At 35.7% G+C, this 13,975-nt stretch overlaps 1 protein-coding gene and 1 pseudogene across 1 annotated transcript in view; one reads left to right on the top strand and one right to left on the bottom strand.

The window, feature by feature from the left end:
• The window catches only part of LOC105042338 (5'-methylthioadenosine/S-adenosylhomocysteine nucleosidase), a gene marked incomplete in the record, with an annotated part of 61,148 nt that overhangs the window by 45,385 nt on the left and 1,788 nt on the right, over window positions 1-13,975 (bottom strand). The window contains 5 exon segments of the mRNA XM_073253638.1: window positions 4,591-4,631; window positions 4,634-4,664; window positions 11,736-11,842; window positions 13,765-13,796; window positions 13,798-13,854. Coding sequence (XP_073109739.1) covers window positions 4,591-4,631; window positions 4,634-4,664; window positions 11,736-11,842; window positions 13,765-13,796; window positions 13,798-13,854 — 268 coding nt within the window.
• LOC109505358 (uncharacterized) lies at window positions 9,346-11,082 on the top strand (annotated as a pseudogene).

Genomic DNA, 13,975 nt, shown 5'->3' with positions numbered 1-13,975 from the left:
CAAAGAACTACTCACACAACTACAGCATCGAGATAGTCACTGACGAGTGAATAGACATCCAAGTGACTTCTCGTTCTTGATCACGCTCGGTACCATTATTCTCTAACTACCTGCACTCTCGCTCCAGTGTCCCCACACTGTAGACTCAAGATCCGTCTACCCAAAGAGAATTGATCCGTGCACCAATCTTGTCGAATCAATCACCATCTCCGTGATAATCATCGACTGGAAGCAGTTTAGAAATTAATCTATAATGATGCATGTCTTAAATTCTCAACTTTTGAGAATGTATCATTGACCATTAACTCTTTGGACGATTCTAGGACATTACTCTAGAATGAAAATAATTGCCAATTTTATTTATTTCTAAGATCAAGTACAAAAAATGTCCTAAAATTAATACAATGTGTCAACCAATAATTGGCTTTCCAGGTCATACATCCAACATAAACCACTTTGATGATAAATATTCATATCAACCCACAAAATTATCCATATAGGGAATAAATGCCTAAACAAATACAAGTCGGCATACTTTAACCATATGTATGCCCATAAACGATCAAGTCCAGAATGGGATACTTAATAGCATGCACTCCACTGATCATATTACAACATAATATCATATTCCAAAGCCACAGTAACAGATTTGTACAGCTTCAATAAATAATTTAGGTTTTAACCTATTTAACCTCCTAAAGGAAAGCTGAAAGTACATAAAATATATGTATACAACTAGAAAAAATACATGCTACCAGAGGGTCAATCACATATCAAAATAATTTTTCAAGCTATTATGCCTCAAAAAATATTTTAAAAAATGACATATTATGTCACATAATTATAAAAATATCAAAAATTAATTTTCTGAGGACTATCATCAGAAATAAACCTTTTTCAAGGACTAAACTAAAGTTTTGAAGGACTATTATGAAACAATAAACTTCAATAGGGCTAAACAATAACACAAAAAACTTTATACAATAAAATATATCACAGGGACTAAAATATAAATAATTGACTGAAATCAAATATTATATACTGTAGGGGCTAAAATGCAAAAGTGCCATGAAACTTAAAACTAGCAAATTGGATTCGGATTGAAACCCAAAATCCGAAACCCGTTAAGGGTTTCTCCCTTGGGATCGCACGGTGGAAAAAATGCCAAGAACCGGCACCCCTTTCTCCAAATCTCAATCCAGTGGTCGGTGGGAGACCGACCACCATCCTCTCCCCGGCCATCTCTGTCGGTCGTCGATCCCAATTACAGCATGGAAGAGCTGGCGGCCTCTTTCCCTCTTCTTTTCTTTTTGTTTGATGGAAGGGGAAGAACAACACTTGACATCACCGCCGTCGCAGTTGCCGCTGCTGCCCAGATGGTGCCGTCGGCATCATGGCCACCTGCAGTGGCAACAAGGGAGAGGAAAGCATGGCGTGGGAACCGCTGGCCCTTGCTTTGCTGTTCCTTTCTCCTTTTTTTTTGTTTGGATCCTCCGATCGAGACGAAAATCGCCACCGCCACTCCTTCAGCTCTTGGTGGCCTCGGACCGACAGGATTGCCAACGGCCTGCGCACGAGAACCCCCCTGTGATCACCTCATGGTAGGAGGGCATGGTGGTGTGAACCCCGCCCCTCCCCTTTTCTTTTCTTCTATTTATTTATTTCTTTTAATCCATCGGCCCCTTCACCACCGGCTGGTCTTAGTGGTGGCCGAAGCTTGATCTTGCCAGAGAGCCGGCGAGAAGAAAAAGGAGAAGAGGGCACAGCCACAGAGATCCATCCCTTTTCCTTTTGTTTTTTTTTGTTTTGGATTGATAGTATGAAAATAAATCAATTATTTTATTTGGTTCTAATCCCCTACAAAGAATACCTTGCTCTGATATCAATTGTTGAGATTTTCCCATATATCTCATGCAGAAGATAAGAACACAAAATCTTAATTCAAGAACAGATCTCTATATGTAGAAATTCATAAATCAAGATTTAGGAAACATACCTGTGTTCGCCATAGATTCTGAATAATAGATCAATCACAGATGCTCAAACGAACACCAAAAGCCAAGTTCTTCTCCCCAGTCTTCAAGGTTGATAGGGTAAGCCTGAGAACTAATCTCATGAATTTATAGGAAGTGGAGAGAGGATCTAGCCATTCAAAAAAAAAAAAAAATCTAACAGGCCCTCCCATCATGGCTCAAGTCGGGTTCAGGCCTATACTGTGCGCCCCAACCACACACCCAACATAAGGCCCACATAACCCAAAACACAAAGATCACTAACAACATTGGGCTTACATGCATATCCATTAATCCGGATCATATAATCAGCCCGTTTTTAATAAAACAAAATAAATAATTAATGGTAGCCCATAATTAGGAAAATTCTCTCATACAAGACTATTATGATCATCATTTTAATAGACAATAAAGCATAAAGGAGTGGCAAGCTAGATTGAATGGAAGGTTCATGCATCAGCCCGTTCCCACTCTTAGAACCCTCCTAAGCCTAGACTCATCATTTGCTTTTCCTAAGAATAGATTAACACTCCATGAATTATCTTATGGATAGAAGGAAGCACAAACAAGACAATAGGTATGATCCATTTGCCATCTGATTTATCAACTATCAACATCAGATGGATGGGTGGATTTAGAAAGATATGTTTATGATGGGTCTATGTTTATTACTTTTATCTTAAGTAAAAAATAGAAATATTAAATTATAAAGTTAGTTATATAGGATAAATATGGAATAATAATTTTTATTAGGAATCAAATCACAATCCAAATATTTCAGGATCCTACTTTCTACATAGATCTGAAGTCATAAGGGTCAGAGAGAGACTTTTGAGGGGACAAACACCTGGTTTCTAACAGATGTAAAGAGAGGAACTTCAGAACCTTGGCAGGCCATGGCTCCTTCTCTGCCACTGGTATCGGCCATCATGGTCACCATCCTCGTATGTCCTGGCACGTACCAACAAGGATGATCTGGTTTCTCATGTACCAGGGTCCTGAACCTATCTCAGAACCTAACATCTCACTGGTTTGTTATAGGACATCTAAAACAGACTCAGACTTCAATCCATGATTCCAATATTACTAAAATGTTAGCTTCATTAACTTCCATATATATTTTACATCTCTTCTTTGTCCTCTCCACTTGCTCCCTTTTGTATTCAGCTGATTGTAATTGTGCAATGAGTTCCGCACATTTTGCACAAAAGTCCCTATATCAGTAACAGGAATCCTTCACTTAGGGTAACGGCCCCCCCTCGGAATCCCCCAACAAACTTGTCCATGCATCAACTTCCTTAAAAACCAAAGATCCACTTCCATGCACCCAGACTCAAATATGCTCCCATACATGCATTAACTTATGGTATTTAAGGTCTCTACAGGGATTTATACTGGCGAAGATCCATTCTATTTTATTTTTGCTCACTTCACAATAGCCCCACATCTGTTAGAAAAAATGAGTAAAAGATAGGAGATGCCTTGGTGACCACTTAACCTTTTGCCTTATGTTCCAATATGAAGCATGACCTTGATTTACAAATTTGTACTGAATGCCACCAAATTTGTACTTTCCATCAAATTGCTACATCCTATTTGTTATGTTAGTTTGTTTTTTTCCTTGGACAGTATCTTATACATTTCTTCTTATACTTACTAGGTTTTTTATTTTTTTCCTCTGGCAACCTTGACCTCAAGGCACCCAACAAGTGCCTAGGTGCTAGGTGGTCCCTAGCAACTATATTTTAGTAGAACATTGGCCAAGAAAAATAAAATAGAATTTTTCCTATTAAAAATTATTTTTACTTGAAGGCTTAGATTTCCTACACTTTCCTAAGATCTACCAACTATGATAATGAATTTTAACCCTAGTCACATCAACTCCAATTCTTATTTGTTGCTCATCTGAATAATCCCGGAGATGGTAAAGCTACAAATATCAGTAACGGATGCAAAGGAAGCATCAGGGTACATTTATCTACAATCACATTTATATTTTTTAGCTTTGCATAATTGAATAATTTTTAATTCATGACAGAAGCCACCATTTATGAATAGGAAAAACTGACAAGTGCCTTTAAGTGATCATGTGGTCCTTCCATACTTGCTATATGAAAAATATATTTTTCACTTTGAATAATATAAATTTGTATCATGCGACAGAATACAGACCATGTTTCGTAAAACACTATGTTATCTGATAGATATAAGAAATAATCCACTAAACTGTCAAAACATGTTTTCAGTTTTTAATAAGAGGAAATACATATACATATTGTCGATGTAAAAATTCAGATTCTATTTTCAGTGGTGTATCTAAAGTACAAGATGTGACTTGATACCAAACGATAGCATCCAGTCCGAATAACAAATAAAAAAAACCTCTTTTGACAATACACGATGTTCCAGGGCTTCATCTGTAGCAGAGGCAAAAGAAACTTGTTCATCTAAAATTCCTCAAACAAAACAAAAGAACCAGTTTTGACAGCTGAAGATTTTATTGTTGCAACGAACTCAGGGAAGACTCGTCATTGTAAACAAGATTTTAGGAAACAAAAAATAAAAAATAAAAACTCACAGGGAGTGGTATCCTTCTATGATGAAAAGCAACATTTGAACAAGGTAGACATCTGCGACACATGCTCCTTTTGCCTGAAATATCCGAGAATTAACATTTCAGTCTCATTGTATAATCTAATTATGTTGTGATTAATAAAACGTTTGATAGAAATTGAAATCTGCGGCAAGCAATAATACATAAAAGTTTTTGTTTAGAAAGAAGTAACAAGACAACAACCCTGGCCAATAGCCTATTCATGGTTGAGGAGAATCTTATGCATTCAAAATCCAGTATACACATAGTAAAAAAGAAATCAAGACAATTAGATAATAAGGAATAAAGATGACAAAACAATGGCACAGGAAAAGAAACTCAATAATTAACAGTTTGAAAAGAACTTGCACATTTTCTTCAAAACTAAGTTTCTTAGCAGTTTTCAAAAACTGAAATATATCATTTGACTTGAGATCAAGAGTCGCTTTTATTTTTCAGGAAATCATGATCATGCTCGAAAGAGAGAAATAGGTTAATCAAAGCAAGCAAAGAACATAAGGACAACCATAAGGCCAACTGTGCTTTATGGTACAGAATATGGGATAGTTAAAAAAACAACATGTGCATAAGTAATTATGGCTAAAATGAGAATGTTGAAACTTGGGAGGATTTATAGTAATAGAAGAAAAGATAGAATAAATAATGAAATCATTCATAAAAGGGTGGAGATAGCACAATTGAGGACAAATTGAGAAAACGATAACATAGATGGTTTGGACATGTATAATGTACGCCAAGAAATGCACTAGTATGAAGTAGTGATTAAATACATGTAGAAAGAATGAAGAGAGGTAGAGCTAGACAGAAAATCACATGGGTTAAAATAGTAAAGTAGGACTTAATATCTCAACATCTTTCAGAAAGTATGGCCTTAAATCGAGTGGAATCGAGAAAAAAGATTCATGTAGCTGACTCGACTAGTTTGGGATTAAGGCTTAGTTGAGTTGACTTTTTATACTTGGAACAACATTAAATGGAGAAACAAAAGGGACACTTTATTCATTGTATATAGGTTGAATAGTTAATAGCTCATAGTTCTTAATATGAAAGTGGGAGAAGAGGAGAGGAAAGATCTGGTAATTTAAAGGAATCTGTGATCCTTTTATAACTTTCCTCTAATTTTTCCTTACTCTTGGACAGTGGTAGCTTTCCCTCTAACTCCACAATTACAAATCTATAAGCTTTCTACAAATTATAGCATTGAAAATACACTTCAATGAAATGACACTGTACACCAAAAGTGTAGATTCCTGAAATACAACTTGCATCAGGTCCTTTAACCCAAAGGCACGCTATCCATCAGCATTTCAACTTGAGACAGCTAGAAGAGTGTCCATAATACAACTATGCTAAGACCAAGTGGTTGTGAAATATCCACCAACAAATCCAATACCAGCATTAATCCAAAAGAGACAATATTTTTACATGATTGTGCCCCTTCCTCTCCCAGAAGCTCACCCAATTCGAACAAAAAGAGAACAAGGATATTAGCATCTGAAAGACTTTAGAGTTTTAAAAATATTTTGAATGATATGGATTCCTGATGCAGGGTTCGCCGTACCAAGCAACCGCCCAGTATGGGCGTACCAAACCAGACCCATCCCTGCCGGTCCGGTTCGGGGGGTTTTTAAGAAAACCCCTTCGAACAGCACCGAACCGCCCGGTTCGGTGCGGTTCCGGTCCATACCGCCCAAAACCGGCGGTATGAAGCGATTCGGCACTGGTTCGGCGTGAACCGAACCGTGCCGACAACCCCACATGAAAAATGGGGAGGACGGGTGAGGGGAGTAGGCCTGGGCTGTTTTTAAGTGGCAGTCCAGTGCCTAGAGTTCTTTGAGAAGTCTCAGAAAACTTCGAAGGTGCTTTGGTCTCAACGAAACCGCTGAGACCTCCGAAAAATTAAAAAGAAAAAAACTCCGTCAAATTACAGAGTGGTTCGAGGAGGGGCTGATCTTTGACCGGAGAAAAGATAATGTGTTATTCTCTTAATAAATATTTTATTGTTTTGTTTTTGTTGTTAAAAATAGGATAAGAATAAGGAAGTATGAAAATAAGAGGAAATCATGCCAAAATTTTGTGATTTTAATATGATTTAATTATATGTGATAGATCTTTGGAAGATCTACATGATGACATCAAAATTATTAATTTTTGTTAATTATATATTTTTTAAATATTTTTAATATTTATTTATTTAAAAATTAATAAAAATTAAATTTTAAAAAAAATCAGAGTTTTTAAATCATGTTTAAAATGATTCAAGCTACTTAAATCCAATCTCAAAATTTTTTTGAAATATTTAAAATAAAAAATATTTTTATAATTATTTAAATAATAAAAAATATATAAAAATAGTGTTATATTTTAGTTAATTTAAAAATATTATTTGAAGCATATAACATATTTATTTTGAATTTATAAGTTTTAAAATTATTATTAAATTATTTTAAATTTATATATTTTTTTTAATTATCATTAAACTATCGTGTTTTGTTATACTTGCAGATATTTATAAGAAAAAAATTTAAAGCATGACGTTCATTGATTTAATTAATCAACTATTTTTTAACATATATTTATTTATACAAAAATTATTAAAAAATAAAAAAATCAGAGTTTAGTATGCAATTGAGAATAATGATTAGAATGATTCAAGCAATTGAAATATTTGAATCTAACTTGAAATTTTTTCGAATTTTTTTTATAAATATTTAAATAGTAAAAATTATTATCAAATAAAAAATATATAAAATTAGTATTATATTACAGTTAATTCAAAATAATTATTTGAAGCACATAATATTTTTTTTTAATTCATGAATTTTTATTTTATATATAATATATTTTTAATAATTATTAAACTATCGTATTTGTTATACCTACAGAAATGAGTAAGAAGAAAGATCCAGAGCGTAACCGTTGGGATCATGGCGAGATGCTCTCGGTTGGCATCATTGAGATGCAAATGGTGCAACACAGAGTTCAAGAGAGGAGGGTGACTAGGTTGAAGTAGCACCTGACTGGTGTTATCCTGATGTGTCATGTGTCGGAAATGTCCACAAGAGGTCCGACAATTGATGAAAAAATACTTTGCTGATTCGAAAACAGCGAAGGAAAGGACAGCAGAAAAGGCCGAAGTAAAGTGTCGAGCTGCAAAGCCACCTTCTTATCACTCTAGAGAGTCAGAGGAGGCTTCTGCTCCAGATAATAAGGCATAGATTGAGACTGTCATTCAGACGAACTTGACGGATCAGTACCGACAGGATGAGATGGCCCGGTATAGAGAGCGATTTGGACCATTATGCTACAAATCAAGATATGGATCAGCGATCGTTGGAGAAAATTCGAGTTAAGGATGACTACCTCAGTCAGAGAGCCTGGTGGTAGAGGGAGCAGACGCAGCATGTCTTCTTTGTTGGGAGCTTTTGGCAGTAGTAGGAGGTCCTCAGAGATATTCCAGCAAGAGCCACCATCCATGATTTGGATCCACAACTTTGCCAAGCAAGGATTCAAAGCAGCAGAGATTGACACTATGCTGAAAAAAGATAAGAAGAAAGATATGTAGCGAGCTATTAGATCATGGTTTCATTTCAGTCATATTCCAGTAAATGCAGCAACCAATCCTTACTACTGATCTGCTATTTCAACCATAAGGCTGCCGGCCAGGGTGTAGATCCACCAGGACCTAAGGACATCTATGGTCAACTTCTTGACAGTAACAAGGAGGATCTGTAGAGATGGATTGTTTTTACAAAAATAAATGACCTACATACGGACTGACAGTGATGTGTGATGGTTGGACAGGTCCTACTAGACGGAGCATCATTAATTTTTTAACATACTGTGATGGAAAAATATTTTTTCACAAATCAATTGATGCTTCAGATAAGATGCGCGATGCCACATATATTTGGTCTGATAGAAAGATATTGATTTAGTGGATGAATAGCATGTCGTGCAGTCATCAAGATAATGGATCACAATATAAGGCTGCGGAGAGTTGCTGATGGAGCAGCGACCGTAAATATACTGGACCCCATGTGCTGTACATTGCATTGATCTTATATTGATGGATATTGGGAAGATTTGTAGGATGCAGTAGGTAGTGGAGATTGCCCAGACTATTACTAGATTCATCTACAACCACACATGGGTTCTTTCATTGATGCGGACGTATACTAGGGGAGAGATCTTAAGACCGGATATTACACGATTTGCTACCAACTACATAGCACTTGATAGCCTTCTTCAGAAAAAAGCAGCCCTACGTCAGATGGTTGTCAGTGCCGAGTGGCAGGAGAGCAGATATGCGAGGGCCGGCACTGATGGAAGTCATGTGGAGAACTTGATGACGAGTCAGTCATTTTGGCAGCGGACTGAGAAGGTAATGAAGGCTATTAAGCCATTATATAAAGTGCTTCGTACCGTGGACAGTGAAAGATACCCCCAGATGGGCTTCTTATATTACATGATGGAGAGGACAAAGCAACAAATCAGTGAGAATGATCCGAAGCATGCTCAAAAATTTATTAACATCATTGAGCGCCGTGGGACTATCAGATGGATAGAGATTTGCATCTAACCGATAAACATGGATTCAAAAATATTTTAAAATATTTTTTCGAAGCATGCTTCTAAAAATATACTTAATCAGTTTTGAAATTTATATGCAGCTTATTATTTGAATCCGAAATTTCAACATACCATTCTCGGATAGATATGGACAACGAGCTTCTTGCTGCTCTTTGTAATGTCATATATAAGATGATGTCCGATCCAGAAATCGCGTCGTTGTGTCTACAAGATGTATGCTAGTTTAAAACAGATATGATTATTGAACTGAATTCGATCTGTGCTCAACGATATATTTATAAATTTAATAAATATATTTTCTTTCAGATGAAATAATTTAGAGAGGGATCAGACAGCTTTGAAGTCCCATCAGCTGTCGTAAGCAAAAAGCAGATGAATCCAAATAAATTACATATCAATAATGAGCAGCATAGATTGATATTAATTTTGCTTAATAATATCATCAAATTTGATATGTAATTTTGCTTTTGTAGCTGAATAGTGGATTCATTTTGAAATGTCAGCAGAAAATTTGAGACATGTAGCTGTTCGTATTCTTTTTAAGACGATCTCTGCTAGTGGCTGTGAGCGCAATTGGTCGACTTTCGCCTTTATCCACAGTAAACAGAGAAATCGTCTAACACAAAAATACCTTAATGATCTTGTATATATTCACTACAATCTGAGGTTGAGACTAAAATACATTCAGAGGAAGTACAATTGAAGTACACTGATCTGACACTAGATGATTATGCGGACGAGGACGACGATCCAATCATCGGATGGCTTGCAGGTCAGCAGCAGGAGCCAGAACTTGATGAGCCAGAGTTCCCTCTATGACCAGTCAGTGTGGTAGCTAGGGAGATCAGGGTGGATTCAGGACAATAGACAGAAAAAAATATTCCACATAAAGTTCCAACTGATCAGCCACAGCCTGAGGGGACACAAGGACTCATTCATCACATGACTCGATGTCCGATATATCTTTCCGAAGGTTCGAGCGACAGATGCATAGACGAGGTCGGCAGTCAGCAAGAAGGCATCTATCCTCCCAATCACAGGAAACTCAGTCACAGAGGGGCACAAAAGGAGAAAAAGAAAAAACAGTTGCACATGCACCACTCTCGAGAGTACAGGAGCTATCTGGCTCAGATTCGGACATCAAAGAGAGTGATGATGATACAGATAGTAGTAGCCATGGATCTGATGATCAGAGAGAAACTGAAGGACAGGAGAACACTGTTTATGAGACACAGCCACAGGGTGATATTCGATTCACCGATGAGTCTCAGTCTACACATACCACATAAGATAGTAATCATGGTGGACGAATCGATAGAGACCGTGGGAATCCATTTCATATAGATGACGGACTCTTAGAGATCATTTAGCACACGATGCAGCTGCAGATGATCTTGCATGTGGAGTAGGATCCATGGATGTATCTGGATCATCCTCGCATTATGGATCCTATTATCCGCAGCCACTTTATGATCCATGTGAATATGGTGCATCCGAGGTATCGTTTCTAGTGGTTACTACCCTGTGCAACCTGAAGCATCTTACGGATCAGATTTTGCTACCGACATATTTGGATGGGCTCCTCCACAGCCGTACCATCATCTGAGGATACTTCTCAGAGCCAAAATTTAAATGAGAGATCTGAGATGTCTTACAATCCAGAGAGGATGCCTTATGGGATGAATATTTAAGAGTACGATGCAGTTTGAATAGAGGGTTGGACTGATGTCCCTCCAGATTATGTTGATCATCCAGATATCTACGAGCGTCACAGACACTCGACGAGAAATTAAATGCAGAATAGATCTAGAGGTTGGTATATCAGTTATGTGCTTTGTACTTAAACGTTTAGATACATTTTAATGCATATTTTATATATTTTTTCTTTAATTTTAAGATGACATAGTTGTAATATAATATAAATAAATATATATTTGAAATTTTGGATCAAAAATCTTTGTACCGCTACCTAACTCAAAATTGAACCAAATATGCCAATAATATGCAATATAATGTAATTTTGGAGTTGTATTTATGAATTATTAACTTGAACACCCCAAAAAAAAAACGAAAAGAAAAAAAAATTTTGTATCGGTACCGAACCGGTATGCCAAAACGTACCGTGTATTGGTATGGTACGGTACCGGTCCCATACCGTACCGATCCGGCACCAGTATGCCGTTCGATACCAGTACAGGAACCTTGTCCTGATGTCTTCCCTAGGAATTTAACATTGGAGTTTATACTTAATCGATGGTCCTGATGGTCATTATTCACACTAGGCATTGGTTGGATACCATCTTTCATTCATGTAAACAATAACTTAAGAATCAGGTTCAAATGATCAGACAAAATTTTCCTGCATTAACATGACGTTGAGCACTGAGTCCTTCCTTCAGAGGTCTCATCATGACTTGTCGTTTGACAGCTATACTGACTGAAGTATGTTAATTATATTTTAGATAGATTCTAGGTGACAGAAAGTCTGAGCCAAGAAGTAACTAAAAGAAACATACCTTAAAGCCACCAGCAGTACCTGCATTGATAATAAGATCCGGCTTCAAGGCTTGTATAGAAGCATATGTCACAAGAGATGCTGATACTGTGCCTATACTATCAACTCCTGCAGAAACACAAACAAATATGAGAGAACTTAAATGTACAAAAAATATGAAACCATATCAGGAGGAAGAAAAGATCACAAAAAAGATTAAAGATGTTACTTAGTAACGCTAAAATGTTTTCAAATGATTTTAGTTTTTTCTATTGTCATTCCTAGGTAAGTCCTCTTCGCTTAATTGCCAGTGAGTGGCTTGCCACATATCCTAAAGATAAATATAAGGGCCCAACCATCTGCTTAACAATACCAATAAATATAAATTTCCAACATAAAAAAAAAAAAAACCTGCTCCATAGGCCATCAACAGCAAATCATAGAGGGACTACCATAAAAGTGCTGATTCTTGAACAATTATAGTTCGTCTAGAAAGATAATACCATAATTTACATTCATTTATAGCAATGTACAACTGCATCAGTCTGAGCTATTGCTGAAGCATTATAGCCTAGAATCATTTCAAAGTTACATACTAAAATCCACCACCTTGAAAACAATGGTTGTACAACATCAACATGACATCCTACCTTCTTCTGAGAGTTTTAATGTGTTTTGAACTCCATATAGAACAGATCATGGAAAAATATGTAAAATGGAACTTTTTTCCCAATGTGAACATGAAAAAAAACTAAGGATCTGTTTGGTTGAGCTCTGTCAAATTATGGGTTAATTTGATGATTCCTGAAAATCATTTATCTGCGAAAATGATTGTGAAGGAAAATAAATTTTATCATGTTTGATTGGTGAAAAATTTACTTGAAAAAATGGCATCAGAAAAAGATTATTATATTTGGTTGGACGTAATTTTATATGAGAATATTGCCAAATTTCCAACAATATCCTTGAATAAATAATTCAAGTAATCACATTTTTTTTCTCAAATAATTCATTGATATTTATGGCCCACTTAGTAAACACTCTCATATTGGCTATTTCAAATATTCAAATCTATTTATATGAGTTAATAAATATTTTTAAATTAATGATAGATATATTAGAAAATATATTTCTTATTGTACATGCATTTTAGTATATTTTGGTAATATAAATGAATAAATTAATTATTAATAAATCTTATGTTATATTTATTGATAATTAATAAATATTTGTCAATAATTTTTAATAATTAATATTTATTAATAAATATATTATTTATATATATTGTTATTTCATATATTTACATATTTATATTATACTAATATAACTAATATAATATTAATATAATATATTGGAGGGTATTTCCATCAAGAAATGATATTTTCATATTACCCTCGCTCAGTAATCTATCATCGAAAAATAAATACCACCTCCAGTGGTATTTGTTTTACCTTCTTTCTAATCAAAATAGAGATGGAACCTGTCATATATTTTACCATTTCTCTCATCCACTTTTTGTACCAAACATGGTAATTTGACATGGATTCTTTTTCCCATGACAAATTACCCCAAACCAAACAGGCTCTAAAAGAAAATAAACCATGGGGGAAAATCCTTCCCTAATATGTCACTATATTTGGAACTAAAATGCAATGACATTTAACCAACCACTACTACTGAACTCTTGCAGAAAAGCCATGCTACTAAAGTAACCATATGTTCTAATTCAGTGTTTTTAGCAATCAATCCATGCATAAAGCTTGTTAAGGAATTGAAAAAATAAACTGTTCAGTAAAACAAAAATCTGTACAAGCAGGTAACAGTTTTCATATTGCTCCTCAGCAAGGTTTTAGATATAGGATGGATGACGGGGTGTCACAGCATCCCGAGTGTTGGGATGTCCCACCATCCCGAGTGTCGGGATGGCACAGGGATCTATAGGGGAGTTGCATATGTTCTTAGTGATGTTATGCTGGTGCTCCACAAAACAAAAATCTGGGCAACATCATCTGGCTCATGCATCTAAAATGGGGAAAAAATCAAAGGTTTACTCAGAACTGAATCTTTCCCCATCCAGACTAATTATCTGCAATTCCTTGTATATACCGTGGTACCTGACCCACGGAACACCTTTTGGGAACCTGTTATATGAGAAGGAAGAAATTTTAAAAAAAAAAATTAGGTTAGAAAACCAAAGTGGAATAACAAACAATTACCGATCATAAATTGCATAAGAATCAGGAGAAAACATATACCAATACC

The sequence above is a fragment of the Elaeis guineensis genome, chromosome 3 (genome assembly GCF_000442705.2).
Source record: "Elaeis guineensis isolate ETL-2024a chromosome 3, EG11, whole genome shotgun sequence".
Taxonomy (NCBI): domain Eukaryota; kingdom Viridiplantae; phylum Streptophyta; class Magnoliopsida; order Arecales; family Arecaceae; genus Elaeis; species Elaeis guineensis.
The sequence above is the reverse complement of the archived record's forward strand: the minus strand, read 5'-3'. Positions and strand labels throughout refer to the sequence as shown.